Raw genomic sequence first — 21,745 nt, 5'->3', positions numbered from 1 at the left:
TGGTCGGCTCACTTGTCAATCATTCGGGATGAGCTGATTGGGTCTGATGACGGGAGGGGGTTGTTCTTCCATCGCGCTCGCTGATTGACGTCCACCTGTACTATATAAGGGAAATGCCAGTGTACGTGAAACCCGGCTTTGTGAACTTGGGCTGTGATATTCTCTTTTTGTGTTTTTGTTTGTTTGGTTTAGTGTGTGATGTGCTTTGATTGCCATGTAAAATATCTTACCTACTTGGCTGGCCCGAAACTCCTGATCTGTGACATTTGCATGTAGTTTGATTTTGTTGTTAGACACACTAGGTTAGGGATTTGTGCCATTTTCTGTATTTTTGGTTTGGTTAGTTAGTGAAGTTGAGTTACGACGTCTCGGACGTTGAAGACGTTTTCCTTTTCACATTTTTCTTTATTTTAGCTTAGGACTAGACCAAAATGGGTTAGCTAGATTCCTTTTGGTTTTGTTACTTTTTTCTTTTGGCACAATCCAGGTTCCCTTTAACCTCCCCAGTTCTCCAATATTGTAAAGCTGCCGGTGTGTCTAGGATTCTTTTGTAAATAATTTCCTTTATTTTTATATACATACTTATTCTCTTTTTTGTCTTGTGTAAACAACTGACACGGTCTTCAATAATAAAGCAATTTCGCTTTATTTAGTCTCTAGTCTTAGTAATTTTCCTTCACACACCGAGTGTGAAGCTGGTATTGGTCTGAACTGGTCCAATGTTCCCCTTCTTAGTCCCTAGACGCTTAACAACTAAAGGAGGGTCGTAACACATCATATGACCCCTTTAAGAGCTGCCGCTGCTGAACGTGACGCAGATCTGACACACATCATATTTTCTCTCAACTCTTTTTACCTTTTCTGACCCACTTTAGGTCTTAAAGTCTCTATTAATGAGCTGACGAGTTAAATCGGGTGTGTTAGATGAGTGAGAGTGCTGGGCTGCTCCAGGACAGTTTTGAAAACCATTTCAGAGACTTGTTCTTAAATGTGACTCATATAAAATATATTACATGCATGCACAGTTTTAAGGCAGCTTTAATCGCCTTTTTGGTAACTTCATGACTTAACTGACCACGACATTGCATGCACGTAGTTTATTTGACGCTTTGATATGTAAGGATACAGGCGACAGCGCGCGCCGGCGCCTTTGTGCGTGCAATTGAAGAGCATGCGCTACGAGCACAGTACCGTTTCCGCGCTCGTTTGACTCGCACCTGGCGCTGAAGTGAAGTGGAGCACGCGTCTGAAACATCTCCCGTTCTCAGTCGTTCTGCGACTGAATAAACGCACTGCTTGTCAAGAGAAAAAGTGACAGAAGCAGCAGTTGTGAGTGGGGTGGCCAACCCTAGCCACCCCGCGTTAATTGTGTTAAATATTTTTAACGCGTTAAACTGAAAAAAAAACTAATCGCCTGCGTTAACGTGCTAATTTTGACACCACTAATATATAGGGCCCCCGAAAAATTTGGCCAGCGGTTATGAAAACATGAATGATCATTTCTTTTAATGCGGTGTGCTGTCGCCCTTTCTAGGTAAAAATCAAGTCAAATCATGTAATGTGAATGTCGTACAGTCTTGCTCGAGACTAAAAAACCGAGTTGAAAGCGTACCGAGCCGCGGAAGAGACGCGGTTTCTCAAGCGCTATTCGAGTGAAACACGGACAAATGCGTTTCATTCATTCGTTCATAACCACTCATAAAATGACTTATCAAAACAATATGCACAGTATAGAGGCTGCTAATTTTTAAAGCTGTTGCCATTTTTTACATGAAGTCCCAGCGGTCAATTGAGAGAAGAAAGAGCTTTTTATAAATTCAGAGTTTCAAACTTGTAATTATAACATGAAAGGATTGAAAAGTGTAATTCTGGTAATTCTGACATGACGTGGAATCAACAAAAGCTCCCAAGAGAATGCAATTACACATCGCATGCATATTTATTAATTACTTTCATGACAGGGAAATATAATTAAACATGCCTTGAGGATGAGAAGAAACGCCTTTGTTAATTTTTAAAAATATTTTATTAATATTTCATATTTAATTTCATATTTTAACGAGTACACCAGGTTGTGCAAATTCCCAATTAATCTGAAGGCCTCCAAACAGGCTTTTTGTAGCTAATTGTTGTACCAATCTGAATCAACACGCATATACAATCTGTAGCACTAAAGAGAGGCAGAGACGGTTAGTAAAGTGCCTTTCCTGCAGATACTGTAGTCATGCTTTCTGCTAGATAATCGACTGCTTTCAAATCTGTGGCATTGACTACAGCCAACTGAGCACCTAAAAGTGTCAAACATGTCTGCAGATACAGCTTCACAGCTTGCTAATGTATTCTCAGACTGAGCTCCATAGGGCAGGCAGCAGCTTTAATTGGTTAATTTCTATTCTGTTAGCAGACATCTCAGCTGAATCACGCAGTATTGCGGATTCAAACCTGTTTTGATTCATTCACTGTGATAAAATACTGCTTTTAAACATGTGCTTTATTAAAATTAGAATTATGTTTTAAAGAATGTTTTTTTTTCTCGACAGTTTTTTTGTCTGAAGAATGAAAGTAACCGGCACCCAAAAACAACATTGGACCCCATTGACTTTCATTGTATGGACAAACAAAACACTGAGACATTTTTCAAAATATCATCTTCTTTTGTGTTCAGGTTTGTAACAACATGAAGAGTAAATTATGTCAGGATTTTCATTTTTGGGTGAATTGTCCCTTTAAATCATTAGCATTATTTGTACTATGTAAATGTGTTCAAATGACAGTCCTAAAAATTAGACCTACTAAATTAAATTGACAATTTTTAAATCTGATGTGACTCAAAATAGTGAGTAATGTTATTAAAATAGCAAATGCCGTATGATACTAACCAGGCCTTGTTGGTACATTTTCCCCATTATAACCTTCATTGTCATTAAAATGACCCTTCATTTCACTCGGAGAGACAACTTTCAAATATCCCATCTTTACATGCTGATGAAAAGTATATTGCTTGATGATACATAATGTGGAAGCAGAGGATATGATGGGATAGAGAGAAAGAGACATCCTAACAAAAGCAATATGTATTCATACCCTGTGGTGGCTCTGCTGATAAATGGTGTGCTGGAAAGGTCAGTGTAAACGTCAGCAGAGCTATGTGCTAACCTCCCATCTACACACACATACATACACAAACGAGCAACAGACACACACTTGTTTGACCAGCACCCCCACTCCATGTGCACTAAATCGTTTCACACTTGGTTCGATTGCTTGGTCCGAACCCGAGTTCGATTGGTCCCCCCTCCCCCTGCCCTGCCCCTGCTGGACTGTGTTCACATTATATTATTTGGGTCCGAACCGTGGTTCGTTTGCGTCATCAAGCCAGCAGCTGTTTACCCTGTTGCTTAGTAACGATGGCGCAGGAGAAGACGGCAAAATGCATAGCATTGCTCTCTTCCGTTTTATATTTATGTTTCCAAAGCTTCCGTAACGTTACATAACAGCACTTACGCCTGCCTTACGAATGTACTGCAAATGCTCTAAAGAACTCTGAAGGTGAACATAAATTAGATATACATCTCCCTGCTTGTAGCGCGTCAGTCACGCTCATCAGGAAAGTGAGTGAAACACACACAAACACTTTTTTTTAAATAAAAAATGTCATTAATAGCGGTTCACTTACGTGATTTGGTACGATTGCGTTCACATCAGCAGCGAACCGTACCGGAGTTCACAATTCTGCTGTTCCATAAGCATCACATAGTGTCAGAGAGTAGATTTACAGAGAGTTACATTCACATTCAGCCTGTGTGCAGTTTTTGTTTGCCCAAAAAACGGAACGAATTTGCATGCCCTGTTGTAAATTTTGACCGGTTGATGAAAAACAAGCTTATGTGGATTCTACACATTTAAACAATTCAGATAAGGTATCTATAATTATTATGGAGCAGATAAAATACATATAATTATTTATTAATAGATTAGCATTTTGACTTAACCCTTTTCTTTATTTAAAGGCTGAAATGTGAGGGTTACCATTTTATTAAACTTTTTCAAAGCTTTATTTGAACATTTCATACGTTATTAAATAAACTGTTGTCAGTCATGTTATTTAAAATCCTGACATTATTGGTAATGCTATTGTTTGTGTTTATGCAAACAAAAAGTGATTTTGTTTGTTGTTTGTTGATTTTAAATATAAAACCTGGTGAAACGATTTATATGTCAGTACTTTTTGAACATCTCCAGCACATTTTAACAGTACTGTGATAGAACCGATAACCGTGATAATTTTGGTCACTATAATCGTGATAAGAAATTTTCATACTGTTTTATCTCTCTCTCTCTCTCTATATACAGTGGGTACGGAACGTATTCAGACCCCCTTAAATTTTTCACTCTTTGTTATATTGCAGCCATTTGCTAAAATCATTTAAGTTAGTCAAAAATGTCAACAATTCTGTGTTTTTCTGTCAATATGGGGTGCTGTGTGTACATTAATGAGGAAAAATTGGCTGCAATATAACAGAGTGAAAAATTTAAGGGGGTCTGAATACTTTCCGTACCCACTGTATATATATATATATATATATATATATATATATATATACACCTCCACTTGTTCCAAACCTGTATGAGTGAAATACTATGGAAGTGAATGGCTACATGCAACTGTTTGGTTACCAACATTTTTGAGAATATCTGAAGTGCTCAACAGAAGAAAGAAACTCATACAGGTTTCAAACAACTTGAGGGTGAGTACATGATGACATAATTTTCATTTAGGGTGAACTATCCCTTTAACATATAATGTAATATAACATTTGCAGAGTAATTAACCATAAGATTCATTGGTAGAGTATTCGGTTGCTGAAGGAATTAGTTAGAAGGAGTTAGTTGCTGCTATAAGGGTGGAACTAACTACTTGACAGTTTCACATCTCACTTTCTATACAACATCAGACAAGTCATCAGTTGTGGCGAAAGAGTGCATGTTAAAGGGCTGGGTTGAGTTTAATCCAGGCATTTACAGCCAGCTTTTAGTAAATCAATTTGAACTTAAGAGCCCTTATGAAGAAATATGATACTCCCATGTCATGTTGTTCAGTGTTTTCCTTATTTGCTGCATTAAAACCTTATTACTCTGCAGTAACTCCTCTGATAGGCTGAGATGTGTAGAAGTCAGGCTGGTGATTGGGCGTGGTCATGTGCTCGGTTCAAAGGTTTTAATACAGTATGTGACTAGGTGATGATGAGTATGATGAGATACTCACTGGTGTGCAGCACTGATGCTCTTTATTGTGATTAATCCTTTCAAAGGTGCTACATTTGTACCTTCCCTGCAGAGCAGATGGAGAGCAGGGCAGGAGTTATTCTCATACTGTGTACTAATCCCTTTATCTGCACAGCAATGTCTCTCACTGGAGCTCCAATGTCAGACAGCAAAGTTATTGGCATCTCTATCAATCTAAGTTATGTGGTCTCTCATTGAGAGGCATGTTCAGCCTGTTAATCTAATAAACATTTTCTCACTAAGACAACCTTTTCTCCTTCTCCACCCCCGCCCCCCCCTTTCTCAGTCTTTCTCAGTTTCAGTTTAGTGTTTTATTGGCATATGAAAATGTTTTATTATATCGTATAGTTTGAATAATTTATAATTAAATTTAAATTATTAAAATTATATTTCAGAAAATATTTTAAAGTAATATTTTCTCATTTGATTTACTTGTATTTTAATATTTAAATCCATTTAATTAATTATTAATAGTTTTGACAACTGTTTTAATAGTTAGAAATTCTCAATCAGCAAAATCACTCTGTCTATATGTTTCTGTTGTATAGTTTAGTTTTAAAAAATGTAATTAAAATAATATGTTTGAAATTAAATTAAAATATTTTTACATTTGATTTACTTGTATTTTGATTCATTTTAATGTTTAATATTTCAGTTGATTTTATTAATTTTTATTTTTACATTTAACAAAAAGTATATACAAGTAAGAGTTATTGGAATTATTGGAATACAATACCTGTGATATTCTGCATATTAATAGAGCGAGATCGCTCACTTTCTTTTTCTGATGGTGTATAGATAAAAAATAAAAAAATGTTCTCTGTTTCTGAAGCTCAACTGTAGTTTGGTGCTTGCAGCATCAAGGTCATGGGTTCAATTCCTAGGCAGAAAATATATAGTTAAAATGTATTCCTTGCATATACTGTAAGTTGCTTTGGATAAGTTCAATATCCTTCACAATAATAAATGTTACCACCAATTCTGTCAAAATATCATACATATAGATACATTTATTAAATTAATATTTTATAATAACCTGTGTTGATAAAGTTTTTGCAGACATTGTTTAACATGCTTTTTTTGCAGGCATGTTTGCTTGAAATCTCTTACAGTTTTGCTACATGTGTGAGGAAATACACTTGACTGGGTTCTGACCCATCACACACATATTTACAGTAATGTGGGCCTCTTCTTGCAGAGTGCTGGCATTGTTTAGTTGACTGTTGTCAACACAGTTCAGTGGTTCAGTTCAGGTCTAAATGTGTTCAGGAATGAGATAAAGGTCAAGAATAATCTGGGATGCTCCCTGTAACTGTGGCAACACGTCACTGTTCATCTGTCAGCGCTGAATGTGCTTAGCATTTTAAAATAATGCAGCCAAATCTCTGCATCTATATGCGGCACAGTGATCATTTTCTGGCTCTGCTTGATCAGCCCCTGAGCATTTCTTATCTCCAACCCCAATGAAATTTGATTTCTCTTTGTTTACGCTGAATAAAAAGAAGGGGAAATTCAATAAGAATGAATTGTGGCCACTGATAGCATCATTTATTTGCACACGCTGTCCGGTTCACTACAGGAATTAGCAAATGAGGTAAATCTGTGCTGAATGCAATTTGTGCTGACAATTTGTGCAAAAATAGCAAAACTATTCTGAATTTGCCCAGGAGAGCTTTGCTTTCATCTGATTTCTCTCTTCTCTAAATAAGCAGTGTCAAATTCATTTACTTGAACTGGCACAGTCTGCTTTTTTCTCCTGTGTTGACTAAAGTGTGTGTATTAGTGTGTGAGAGAAAGCAGAAAGTGAATGGAATAGCTTACCACAGGCTGATTTGGTCTGACAGCCAAGTGAACCAAGGCTTTGCTCATTTAATTTGGTCAAAACGGGATACTTCATGGGGGAAAAAGACAGAATTAGAGAGGAGAAAAGGGGAAAACGAATAAGGGGAATCCACTCCCACCCTCACAAATTCCCTACATCATTTACTGTCATTTCCCTACGTCATTTACTGTGCATTTAACCACTTTCTGGTTTGGGTGTTTTTTTGTTTTTACAGGTTTAATTTGTTTTTGCTGTGGTTGTGGGTTTTTTGTGCTTTATTCATCTTCAGATCTTCTAGTGAAACATTAACACTGAGTCTAGGCTGCTTATTACAAAATAAACGTCATGCCTGGTTGAATAGTTATACAGTTTAGCATTAATATCACATAAATAGATTTATAGTAGAAAATGATTAACCTAGGTTGTGTATGTGTCAATGTTCAGTTGTACAAGATGTTTGTACTTGTTCCTGCTCTAGCTTGTGTATTACTGCTTACACTTGACACTTGGCATTGTGTACTGTAAATATTGCAGCTCTTACAATAAATTCACCTTTCACCATGAGTTTGATTGAAAGGTGACCTGAACGATCATAACGGAGAATCTGCCATTTTTTCTGACAAACAAACCAGACAGGAGAGTAGATTAACGCTGGTGAACTTGAACTTGAAAAATGGTGTGTATTGACATCCATCCGCCATTGAAATAAGATACATGCTGATGTTCATTCATGTTTATTTTGTGCTATAACTAGTAAAGAGGAAGAGATGATCGGTTCACGTGCTGCTTGAACTGAGGCACTACAGCAGTCTGTCAAGATACGTTAAAGAGCCACAAAACGGTATTTATTGTTTGAATTTCTTAAAAAAATGACATGGCTTGTCGGACGTAGCAACAGTAACTAAGGGGGCGGGTCTTTGCGAAGGGTCAGTTGCTTACATTGTTCCTCATTTGTATTGTATTAAGCTCTCATGATTTAAATCATTGTGTTTTAATAATTGTTTGTTGTGCTTTAAATAAGTACTTATTTTGATGTGTTGACATATACTAAAGCACATGTAAAGTAACTGATTATAATTTTAACTAATGTGTTTTTGGATATTACATTTACAGTTAATTTAAAATGTGCTAAATTACAACTTAATAATTACAAATGTGTCATTACAAATATATTTAAATACATGAAATACAACTTTCAATAGAAATTACATTACCGTAAATGCTTGTCAGTACATTCGGCAGTAAACTTGAAACATATTTTAAAGATAATAGAAAACATTACATATAAGGATGTATTTAAGTCCTACTTAAGTGGTTGAAAAAAGAAAAATAAATAAAAAACCTAAACTATTTGCATTTAATATAAATTTAAACTATAATGAATTTTCATTTAATTTCATTTTCAATTAAATAATGAGTAAAAATAAATGCACTGAGCACACAAATGACCTATTGCATGTGCTAAACTAGTTTGATGGTCTCCCAACCTGGTCAAGCTGGTCTTTTAGCTGGTTTTAGAAGGATTTTAGTCACTTTTCAGCCGGTCATACTAGACCTTCACTGTAAAAAAAATCCTGTAAAATTTACGGTAAAAAACCGGCAGCTGTGGTTGCCGGAAATCTACTGTAAAAAAATACGGTCGAAATGTTCTTCTGTTTACAGTATATTAAAAGTGAACCGTAAAATTTACGGTAAAAAAACGGCAGCTGTGGTTGCCGGAAATCTACCATAAAAAATACGGTTGAAATGTTCTTCTGTTTACGGTATATTTAAAAGTGAACTGTAAAATTTACGGTTAAATACCGGCAGCTATGGTTGCCAGAAAAAAGTACATGAGTAAAAGAAATTGTGAATTTAACAAGAACACCCAGAAGTGGTATGAAAAGCAAATACACTTTTTATTTTAATGCCACAAACAAATGCTAAATACATGCTTTGGACAACCATATTCTTCTCCTTAAAACAGCAGTAAAACTACATGTTGGCTTCAATTTGCAGAGCAAACATTTTGAATGATTACAATCTTACCAGAAAGCAACACATTCAATAACCTGAACAAGACCACACACACCATTCTATTAACAGAATGGATTAATCATGAACCAAATGCCTGGAAAGCATAAACATACAGCTTTTTACAATCTCAGATGCACAAAACAAAACTTCCTGTAGGAAAACTTAAATGTAGAAATGTTTTAAGTGAACCATAAAATTTACGGTTAAAAACCGGCAGCTGTGGTTGCCGGAAATCTACCGTAAAAAATACGGTCGAAATGTTCTTCTGTTTACGGTATATTTAAAAGTGAACTGTAAAATTTACAGTTAAAAACTGGCAGCTATGGTTGCCAGAAAAAAAGTACATGAGTAAAAGAAATTGTGAATTTAACAAGAACACCCAGAAGTGGTATGAAAAGCAAATACACTTTTTATTTTAATGCCACAAACAAATGCTAAATACATGCTTTGGACAACCATATTCTTCTCCTTAAAACAGCAGTAAAACTACATGTTGGCTTCAATTTGCAGAGCAAACATTTTGAATGATTACAATCTTACCAGAAAGCAACACATTCAATAACCTGAACAAGACCACACACCATTCTATTAACAGAATGGATTAATCATGAACCAAATGCCTGGAAAGCATAAACATACAGCTTTTTACAATCTCAGATGCACAAAACAAAACTTCCTGTAGGAAAACTTAAATGTAGAAATGTTTTACTCTATTCAAGATGTACTAAACCTGCTTTCTTCATCACATCATCTTAATCAACCTTAAATCTTCAACCTTAACCTTCCTAAAAAAAATCATTTTTGTTCTGATGTATATCCTGGATGGCCGGTGGGTAAGTAAATCATCAGTTATGTAAATATAAGTGAACTACTCTTAACACACTCTAGAAATTCCTTTTTCAAACAGAAGGTCAAACAAGGAATTCTAAGAAAAATGTTTTTTTGTTTTTTTTTGTAGAGATTATTTAAATATCTAAATATGCTTTGGTGCCCTTCTCTGGGTTTATGCTGAAGAAGCACCTGAAAAAGAGAATGAAATGACTGAATTTGTTGCTCACAAATAGACTGATTAAAGGGTTACTTCACCAAAAAAACAAATTTTGTCATCACTTACTCCCCCTCAAGTTGTTCCAAACCTGTATGACTTTCTTTGTTCTGCTGAACACTGATATTTGGAAGAATGTCAGTGCTCTACATGACCCCAGCTGAGGAATAATGGTCTTATCAAGAGAAACAATTGGTCATTTTCTTAAAAATAGAAACATATATACTTTTTAACCACAAATGCTCGTCTTGCACCAGCCCGACCTCATACATTACATAATCATGTTGGAAAGGTCACATGTGATGTAGGCGGAAGTACCGACCGTGTTTACAGAGTGAACGTGTAAAGAAAGTCAAATGCCCTTTACAAAAAAGGTAAAACAACAAATGTAAGATGATGTTGAAGCTGGAGGAGAAAATGAGATTAAGTTTTTTGCCCTACCCTACCCTTTTGAACCGGAGTACAGACGAAGAAATAACCGCACGTGACCTTTCCAATGTGATTACGTAATGCGTGACACTCATCGCAGAGCTAATGCAAGATGAGTATTTGTGGTTAAAAAGTATATACATTTTACAATTTTTTTTTTTAGCAAATGACTGATTGTTTCGCTAAATAAGACCCTCATTTCTCAGCTGGAATCGTGTAGAGCCCTTTGAAGCTTCACTGAAACTACAATTTGGATCTTAAACCTGTTGGTCCCCATCGAAGTCCATTATATGGAGAAAAAGCATGTTTTCCTCAAAAACCTTAATATCTTTGAGACTGAAGAAAGAAAGACATGAACACCTTAGATGACACGGGGGTGAGTAAATTATGAGTAAATTTTTTATTCTGGAGGTGAACTAATCCTTTAATGACAGAATTTTTGGGTGAACGAACACTTTAACATGAACTAAGATTTAACAATACTTCTACAGAATTTATTAAACTTAGTTACTTTCAACATTAGTTAATGCACTGTGATCTAACATGAACAACTGTATTTTTCTAACAAAAACAAAGATTAAACTGTTATAAGCAGGAATCTCCTCTGTGTCAGAGTCTTCTGTTCTGCTGCGTTTTCTGCTTTTCGGTACATTGCGTCTCCTCACATTTTCTATGAGATTCTGCATCTGCTCGACCAGCGAATGATACCCTGATCCAACTATATCACCTTCAATAACATCTTGCAAGGATGCAGGGTATTTGGCCACCATCTTTTTGGCAATGGCTGTAGAGCTTTGTTTACTGGGACAGTCACATACCTTCATCATTTCAGACGCGACAATTCTTACCATATCTCGTCGCAATCTTGGGCTTGGTCTTTTCTTCCTTTCTAAACATTGAGTCAATGCTTCTGGAAACTTCTGCCATGGTATTTTAAAATTATCAGCCCAGTCTGAAGCAACTGTGGAAGACTTGCCACATGATGGGGATACTGAACATGAAGATGAACGAGTGCCACTGCTGCTCTCTCCGGAACTTGACAAGCTATCAGTACTTTGTTCTAAAAAGACAAAGGTAAAAAATGACATTCATTTGATCACTTATATAACCATGTTATTTAAGAACACTTTTAAATTTTTATACATTATGAAATCATAAGATGAAATGTACTTACTGATCTGGCTCCAGGCAGATACGAGTTTTCTGGCCTGAATGGGTCGTAATACTGGCAAGAGATCTGCTTCCTGAACATATTGAAAATCTTCAGGTGATGTTACTCCAAGTGAGTTCAGTGTCTCCATAACTGATTGCAGCACCGAGTATGAAATACCTTTGAGTAACTCAGCAATTGCACTGGTTACATTACTTTGCACTGATTCATCCATGACTAAAACAGAGAAAGATAATCAATTTGGTGTCTCTAAAATTTATTAAAGATATAGTTGGTCCAAAAATAAAATTTCTGTTATCGTTTACACACCATCAAACTGTTACAAACCTGTATAAGTTTCTTTCTTATTTTGAACATAAAAGATATATCCCCCCAAAAATAAAAAATAAAAAGATCGTAACCAGTTACTGGTGCCCACTGACTTTCAAAGTAATTAAGTGATTTACTATTTAGTGTTTTTGTGTACTTTACTGTTGTTTTAAGGGTTTTGTGGTAAAATAATGCAGTTTTTACAAAGCAATAATGCAAAAGTATCAAATTTTCAAACAGTATATTTACAATAACAGTATTTAACTGTTATTTATACGGTAATTTCATGTTTTATAATTTACAGTTTTTTACCGTCGCTACTTTACAGTTTTTCACCGTTAAAACTACGGACATTTTTTACAGTGTTCTTAAACCAGCTACGACCAGCAAACCAGCATTTTAGTATGTCTTTTTCAGCGGGCAGTATATAGTACATACTATATACTATATACTATTACATACAACTCAAAAAACAGTATACCATTCCCATCTCTGTGTGTGGTTATTGAGTGTAGATTTGAAGGAGGTCAAGGCAGGCCTGTGGTACGTGCAGTAGGAAGTGACTGTCTCTGGAGACAGGCTTTAATGGGACATCACTCTTGTCTGTGGGAGAACGGAAAGACACAGCTGTTGCATACACACTCCAACACACTGCACAGGAAGCTGAGACTCAATGTGTGATTGTTGAAGTGTTCAGTAAATATTCACTTCCTCTGATGTGTGTTTTTAACGTCTCTCTGTGGTGATGCAGCAATTCTAGACGTCTGACCTTAGCACTAATTGTTAGTAGTGGGGCATTAGTACATGCCGCTGCAAGTTCTCTTTATATGCAAACCATCAGGGGATCGATTTCCATGCCAGCTGATTAACCCATGAGATGAGTGTGGTTTCCATAGAGACACAAAGTCAGTTGATCAAACGTGGCTGATTTAATTGGAAGAACCCTCTGACTTGCGCTCAGCTGTGAGCTTGCTGATTGGTTACTCGGTTGTTGTAAGGCACAGATGACAACCCACTGACCCAGGGAAATTGCTTCCTGTTCATCTGCCCCAAGACCTGTCATAATGAAACCCTACACAGTTCGTTAGCTATCTGTAAAGGGTATTATTTGATCCTGGGGGGCATCTTCATCTCATAGGTATATGTGGAAACAGTGAGAATCAATTTTTCTCTTCAGAACAGGCTGGTCTCTTCGCTCATCCCCCTGTTCTCACTCAGACACATGGCCTTGTAGCATCCAGACTCAAGATGGCCAGCTTTCTCTTCTTCTCTCACTATGAATTGGCCTCAGTCTGGTGATGAGGAGGGGTTGGGCAGAAAACTGTGTCCTGATTGTTGTCATATTGGTCAGTTTGTTAAACTGAAGATGTTGCAGAATGTTGTTGCACATAAGCTGGAGTGTTGCATTTAAAAATAGTTATGTCAGGATTTAAATGTTGGAATCTGGCTAGTTCAACCAAAATCTAATGTTCTGTGATCATTTACATGTTTTGTTTTTTTTAATCATGTATTGATTTTTTTTCCTGTTCAGTTATAATGAATGGGGACTAGAGCTTTTAAGCTTCAAAAAGGGTACAAAAGCACCATAAAAACAGTGTATAGAACTGTTCAAAGGTTTGGGGTCAAAATGTTTTTGAAAGAAGTCTCTTATGTTCACCAAGGCTGCATTTTTGTGAAATATTATGTTTAATTGTAATTATATTGTGAAATATTACAATGAAAAATATTTGATTCCTATTTATTCCTGTGAATGCAAAGCTGAATTTTCAGCAGCCATTACTCCAGTCGTCAGTTTTGGCTTTTTGTAACCAATTGTGATTTACTGGTTTAAGAAAACATACATCACATGATCCTTTAGAAATCATTCTAATATGCTGATTTATTGTGCAAGAAACATTTTTATTGTTAATGTTAAAAACAGTGTTGCTTCGAATAGCATTTGAAATAGAAATATTTTGTAACATTATGAATGTCCTTGCTGTCACTTTTGAATAATTTAATGTGTCCCTGCTGAATAAAAGTATTAATTTCTTTTTTTTTTTTTTTATCATACTGACCCCAAACTTTTGAACAGTATGACTCAAGTCTTCTGCCACCAGATCATTGTTTCACTGAGAAGGAATCATTCAGACTGCATTTGTAAAAGAGATCACATGATTAATTGAAAAGATGTGACTCAAAGAACAGTTCATTCATGAATATGAAATTGCTACTTCTCTCATGAACTCCTCATGAGCTTGGGCAAATGGCAAGATTTTCAGTGAACAGTGGTCTATTTCTTACATAAAGCTATCACATGATTTCAGATGGAGAATTTGAAATATAGTGCATGAGCTTCCTGTCACAGTGAGTGCAGTGTAGCAACAGATGACATGCACCCTCGTGTCCAGCAAAGAGCCAGGACGCGGCATATGTCGAATGTGTCATTCTCCTCTAACGTGGCCAAAGAGAAGCTGTGAAACTGTTGGTGTTTTATAAGCTAATGGCCTCTTGATTGACACCTATGAAAGCTTTATTATTCTAACCACCTCCTGCTGCAAATATTTCAGCATTTTATGCTACACAGTATGCCGACGATTTCTATAAGGGGTTACAAAATACTGCTGTATTACAACAGTTCTTTTTTTAGTGCGCGCTCCTGCAGATGAGTTATTATCAAAGCTTCTGTCAGCAGAAAAACGTATAATAACAGAGCATCCACAAAATTCCTTATTGCATTACTCCTGCTCCAGTGCAATTATTTATTCAGGAGATGCCGCTGGCGTTCGCATGAGAATCTTTTACCTGATGCGTTCTCAGCAGCAGCCCAGCTGTGCTTTTCCACAAAATCCCGCCTTCTCTGTGACCCCTGGGGAGGAAAGTCTTTGCGGTATGGTTGTCTGTAACTTTAAAGTAACTTTAAGGCAAATACTGTATCTGTAGGTATGGTATTTTTTCCACACTTTTTTTCTGTCCCTTGGCAGCCAGATGCTGTACATTTATTGGCACAGAGACAAAACTGTAGATATTTGGGGCTGTATACTAAAGGATCCAGATGGACACAGTTCTTACACGTGATCTGGATCTTCATCCATAATGACTCTGGCAAAGAAGTGACCAATGGCTTGCCCAAAGTGTTGCCAAGGACCACAGTTGCTCATCTGGGACTATAGCCTTTCCAAACACATTCCCCCATCAAATGGCTTTTCCAGTGCCTTATTTTATATGGCATGAAACATACAATCCTGACATTCCTTGCGAAGGAATCGCTTCCTTTTGGGTCCCATATTTCTTAAACTACAGTTTTATAAGCAGTGCTTGATTTGGGTATTTTAATTATATTTAGAAGGTTAGATATTTGAATGATGATAGACAATGAAAATAGAAAATAGACAATGAAATCCCTTTGATAGACAATGAAATCCCATTGAAAGTTGTAGAGACTTCAGGATGGGCACTTGTGACTTGGGCTAGTAAGCAACCACACAAAATAGTCTAGCAATCTTGTTAAACACCACTTATCACCTTAGCAAATGCATGGCAACCCTTGGCTTTTTGTGGTTTCTACTTCTCTTCATCTGCATCGTCTACTCCCTGAAATGCCATGAAAAACAATCATTAGAGCAAACCATTGCACAAACTATCTTCAGATCACGGTTGCTATAGTTACTCTGGAGCACATTTGTGAGGATCTAGATAAAGTTCTTGGTGCTTGTTCCTCAGACAGAAATGGATGCTGGTGCTCACATGCATTTGAGCAGATGCTTGACATGTACTCATGCTGAGAGACTCATAAGTGCTGTGCTACTGGGAAACAATGATCCATAGTCTTCATTATGGATCCATGAATGCAGAATTTATCATCGCTTAGAAGAGTTGCTTCGGCGTGCTGTGGGTTCTGTATAGGTTTTTTTTTCCCATAATATGATGCTTATCTAACCAATTGTGATTTACGATCAGTCATTTGTAAGTTTAACTACAGGATTGCACATGTGATGATGTTCTGCACAATGTGCTGTCTGGTACCACAGTATGTGCAGAGCTCCCTTCCTGAATCTAATCGCCCACTCTCTCTTTTTCCCTGCAGGCAACAATCACCAGAGCCAAACAAGTGTTCAGGTAGGACTCGTTTGTCATTTTTGGTACTGTGAAGTGTACAAGACTTGATTTTTAATAATCTGCTTGTGCTTCCCCCCAAGTGTATTGACATATTTGAGGTTTTTGTGGTAGGTATTTTCCAGTTGAATCTAGTATATAAAGATATGAAAGGAGTGTTTTATTATGATATTTTTATCTTACTCCGACACATACAGAAAGCTCAGAACACGTATTTGACTCACAGGCCTATCAAGGTTTTAGATTATGATTTGGAAGGGAGTAAATAATTTAGCATGAGATGCTGGTAAATGAAGATCTGACCACAATAGGATTTCTATAATAGTATGCAGATAATGCTACACTTTCAATGATTGTTTCTTAAATTAATAAAAGAAAATTAATAATAAAACAACAAAATAATAAATCACAGTTATTATTATTATTATCATCATCACTATTATTATTATTATTATTATTATTATTATCATCAGGAATATATAGATAATGGTTTCCCACATTTTTAAATTTAAGTAATTTAAAGTCTCAGAGGTAAATATTTACAGTCAAAAGGTTTCTGCTGACAAAAAAGTTTGTGAATATTATGTTTATAATATTATGTTTATGTTATTATATAATATGTACAAATATCTGTATTATTTATATTTGTTGATATGATTATTCATGTATCCCTCAGTATTCAAATGAATATTTTGCTTGTAGTTTGGCAGGCATTAGTTATGAAGTTTGAGAATCAGTTAATATGTTAATGCCTATGCTTCAGTCACATTTGCATAGTTTCTTGAGTTGCACAATTGGCTTTTTTCATCTCATACGAACCTACAGTTCTTCTTCTGTTATGTGTTAACCATGCATTTCAAGAGTAGGATGATAGTATTTGCATTAAAAAAAAGCCAAAAGGCTGAATAATTCCAACATAAAGACTTTGGATTTGTTCAGAATGAATGCCAACTTCATGTTCTTCGTAGATTTGGCTGGCTTTCGTTCTGCTGTTTCTTATCGGAGAGTTTGAGTGAGTGGAGAGGAAAGACTCACCCTTCGGAGAGGCAGCTGTGCTGTCCATCTCCCCTCACACAAAAGATCAGAAGCGCTGCCCGGGCCTCAGTCTCCACTGGGATGCCAGCCATTTGATTGTTATCTGTCTATTCAGCTTGTGGAGGTGGGGCCGACCATCACACACCATCCTGGACCAGGACTCTGTTTAATCTGGCTCGCTGTCAGATGAAACTAGCCTACATGTTTGGGTTACTGAGTGAAATGTCCAAGAGCCATTTGTTCTGAAGTAGCCTCAGGCTGCGTTAACTGCGGTACCGCATGTCAGGATTCTGCATCTGTACTCGCCTGCCCCATTGTGGCTATTAATTTGCAAACCTCATGTGGACAAAGAGCTCCACCACAGTTAGGGATGATTTCAAGTTTGTTCCATGACGTCATTTGGATCTGAGATTATCTGTTCAATTAGTTCACAGAATTTCACACTTAAATATATTAATAATCTGACTCGGGATCTGGAACAAAAACGAATGAGGTTTCAAGTTTTTCTCATTAAGCTGATTTGGCTTGCTCAAGTGCAAAGATCTTTTTTGATAACCATCCCATATCAAACTGTTATTCTTCTCTCCTCCCCCATTCTTTCTCAATGGCTCTATCCATTTTTGTGTCCAGCCTCTGCAGTGAGGTGCATTTGGTCGATGAAGACGACTCATCATTGTGATGTATAATGGCTCCTGCGCTGAGTGCTATGTTGGGGTCAGAGGTCGCGGGGGCAGCGGCGCTGGCTAAAGGGGAGCTGGCACTTGTAGGCACGCTCACGGCACTCACAGCTTTCCTGCTGCTTTCTGTCATGCTGCTGCTGTGTGCAAGCTGCCAGGGGTGAGTATCATTAAAACATTCATATTCTTTGGTACGTCTAATATTTTTATTGTACAAACATGTCTTTTTTTTGTTTTTTTTGCTGAAGATTGCATAATTTTGCATAATCAGACTTGCTAATAGCTGATACTAATATATGAGAATCATATAATATAATAATTGGAACACCATCAATAACAAAGTTCAACACATCCCTCATCTCTGTTTTTACATACTTTGTCTAATTTAATTATGCTTTCTAAATGATTATACTTTCCTCTACTAATATTTGTGTTATGCTCTAATCTTTATTTAACACATTTTACCACAAATCCATTCTGCAGGATTCCACAGATTTTTTTCTCTCCCCAAATTGGCATGGAAAATGTAAAAAATACCACCTGGACCTGTAAATGAAATGTGCAAAATTATTGAAATTAAATGAACCCTTATTTTACACAATATTTACTCAAAATGTACTAAATCATTTGAAAACAAAGGTGCACTTTGAATACTAACTGTTACTATTAAAAAGGTATTAGTATTAAAAATTTTTGGATTTCAGTTCTTAATTTTCAGTTGTCTCAAAATGGTAAAATAAAAATGGCAAATACCAAAAAAATATATTGGTCTATCACAAACATTTAGTAGGCCTACATGTCATATCAGTTGTAATTTTCCTTTTTTGTTAAATTATTTTTATATAATAATAAGGAATTATATAAGTATTGTCTAAATAAATATTTTTTTTATTTTAACGTATAACCGGTAGAAAACTCCCAATGGCTTAATCCTTGATTCAGTACTATATTAAATGTGATTTTAAATGCTTTGCTGTCTAGAACAAGGCTTAGTTTGCATCTTGGAATATGATATCGAATGTTGCCATACAAAGACAAAACAACAGACAATAGATTTAGAGCACACAGCCAAATCTATATACTTAATCAAAATTTCTCAGTAATTCTCTCCCTCTGACAAAACAGGCAGAAAAAAGGGGGGCCGCCAGGAGACCATGAAAACCTGATGAATGGGGTAAGAATTGTGCTTCAGTGATGCTTTCCATCCAAGAGATTTAAGCCTGTGCTGCCTCATTGTGGCTCAAACAGAGCCTTACAGTGTCCCGGTGAACCAGTCCTCGTTTTTCATTTCAACATTTTTAATCACAGAGAGTCCCAAGATTACATGAACCATCTTTAGAGTGTTTTAGTCACGAGAATGTGTGACCGCTGTGCTTGGGGGCCTGGTAAAGATAGGAGAACAGAGAAGAGAATGGATGGTCATTGTGAGACCCGGGACTTGTGGGAGGAAAGCATGAAGCAGACAGATTAACATTTTTGTTTGGCCACAGGGAGATGAGAAACTTCATGCATGAGTTGCCTTTCTCTCTGGGTCTGTTGCATTTGAGTGGGTGTTTTCTGTGAAATTATCATCCAAGGACAGAGTTCAAGAGTTCAGGAGATGTTTAGCAGTCAGGAGATTAGTGTGACCTACTGGGGGCATAATTGACTGCTAAAACACACACACATATGCATGCATTTACACATAAACAGCTGTATAGGCAGGGTCTGTGGGTTTGTTTTATGCTTGAATCGCTCATTGTAACTGTCATTGAATGAGGGGGGCCCGCCAGCATGTGTTCGTGGCTTGTTGACTGACTGTGAAGGCTTGTGGAGCACATACGTACAATACACACAGATCATGAGGCCACCACACAGCCAGATGTTGATTTTATGTTTATTATGTTCGTCGGGTTGCATTTACCTCAATTTTATTGTTAGCTATGGAAGCTGCATTTGCATGCTGTGCACTACAGTAACAGCAGCATGAAAGCTGTAAAAATGTCTAAACTGTTTCCTTTATGTAAATGCTGTTAATAACAGTCGTTGTTTATGCATAGAGTATGACAGAAACTGTTATATCAAGGGCTCTCAACGTTTTGAGGTTTACGACTCATTTTGAATTCCTCAGGAGTAGTTAAATGGCTTGTAGATTACACTAAGAATAACAACACATTTTACTACTTAGTCAGGTTTAATTGTTATTGACTGTGCAAGAACTTTAACAAATCATTTGGGCACAGGGATGTAGTGGTGAAAAAGAGGTGGGTACCACTATAAAACTCAGCATCTTGCCACATATCGGAAAAGAAATAAACCAAAGCATATAGGCTTTTAGATACTTTGAATGTCGAATAACAAAAGTTTGCACTGCCTCAAACTGAAAAGAAATGCAACTTTGTTTTAATCAAGAGAGTGAACTGAAGTTTACATTGTTACAAAAGATTCTATTTAAAATAAATGCTGTTCAGTTGAACTTTCTATTAATCAAGAGTAAAAAAAAAATGTATAACTGTCTCCACAAAAATATTAAGCAGTGACACACAGCAGTGTTTTCAACATTGATAATAACAAAAAATGTCACCTGAGCAGCAAATCAGCATGTTCAAATGATTTCTGAAGGATCATGTGACACTGATGAGACTTCTTTCAAAAACATAGAAATCTTATTGTCCCTAAATTTTAAATTGAAAAATGCGATTAAAATAATAGTAATGAATTTATTAGAATTTAAATCGGAGCAGTTCATAGTTTGAAAAAATTTAATCAGCTTTGCACTTTGTAGCTTTGCATTGTAGCCAATATTTATTACATTACATTTTAAACTCAAGAGTATTTATATATTGGTGTAGTCTAGTTGTCTATTAAAATTGAGTTTGAAATTTGAAAGATGACCGCTTTAGTGACAACATGCACATGGGGCTGAGGCCTCAAGGTTGAGACCCTCTGTATTATATAAAGTGAGTATTAATGATTGTGAAATGATTAAGCAAATGCCTGACATTATCTCTCTGTTAACACTGTGAACCTCTGTAGTTTTGATGGATATCTGAAGGCTAACCTTTGCACGATAATGTACATCTTGCCTGTCAATATATTGAGGAGGGTTTGATTTAAATGGTGGTGTCTGTCACAGCCTGACAGGTTAAATGGGGTCTTTGTCTTGCTGTGACAATCTGAGTGGCTCTCAGATTTAACCTCCTGTATCTGAAGGACTTCATCACCCTGGCAACAGACATTTCAATGACCTGCCACTAGGTTGTCCCATAGTGCCACTGCATGGTGTTTTTGCTATGGTTTAAAGATGCAAACAGAGAGCTCAATCCAAGTGTCTTTGTCTTCAGTCTCTTTATAGCAGGGGTTCTCAACCTTTTTTGGTCCATGACCCATTTTTTATTTTATTTAAATTCTTGCACCCCTCCAGTGTCATAGAATTAAGCGATGCATGTTACCGTCTCACAAGTGACCAATTACATTATATGGATATGAAGATATTTTACATTTAGTCAATTTTATAATTGACGCTGTAACTATAAGAAATAATCAAAAGTCTAGCATGTATCTCATCTCGACCCCTCAATCTATGACAACCCTGTGTGTTTTTGTGACCCCAAGGTTGAGATCCTCTGCTTTAGCTTGTAGTCTGAAAGTTTATTGCATCACTAAATAGAATTTAGCTCACATATAGTGCATAGGTAACATTTTCTATCCCATTTCCCTGCAGGTGTCAGAAAAGGAAGTATGCAGCCAGTCAGTAGAGAGCCATGGTACTGACTTGGCGGTCAGCAGCTCTCATAATGGGCCTCTTACAAGTGGTACAGGTAACAGTTCTACAGCAATGTTTCCCTGACTGTTTGTAACTGACTATAGCAGATGGTCAC

The 21,745-nt window shown here is 36.5% G+C and overlaps 1 protein-coding gene across 2 annotated transcripts in view; it reads left to right on the top strand.

Annotated features, from left to right (window-relative positions):
* The window catches only part of LOC107696219 (phosphoprotein associated with glycosphingolipid-enriched microdomains 1-like), a 58,604-nt gene that overhangs the window by 30,024 nt on the left and 6,835 nt on the right, over positions 1–21,745 (top strand). For both annotated transcript variants that reach the window (XM_016496473.1, XM_016496474.1), the window contains exons 2-5: positions 16,145–16,176; positions 17,839–18,045; positions 19,011–19,059; positions 21,589–21,685. In XM_016496473.1, coding sequence (XP_016351959.1) covers positions 17,894–18,045; positions 19,011–19,059; positions 21,589–21,685 — 298 coding nt within the window. In that variant the 5' untranslated portion in view covers positions 16,145–16,176; positions 17,839–17,893. The remainder of the gene's footprint in view (positions 1–16,144; positions 16,177–17,838; positions 18,046–19,010; positions 19,060–21,588; positions 21,686–21,745) is intronic.

The sequence above is a fragment of the Sinocyclocheilus anshuiensis genome, unplaced genomic scaffold, assembly GCF_001515605.1.
Source record: "Sinocyclocheilus anshuiensis isolate Anshui unplaced genomic scaffold, SAMN03320099.WGS_v1.1 scaffold734, whole genome shotgun sequence".
Classification (NCBI taxonomy): Eukaryota; Metazoa; Chordata; class Actinopteri; order Cypriniformes; family Cyprinidae; genus Sinocyclocheilus; species Sinocyclocheilus anshuiensis.
Note: the sequence above shows the minus strand (reverse complement) of the source record. Positions and strands in the feature narration are given on the sequence as shown.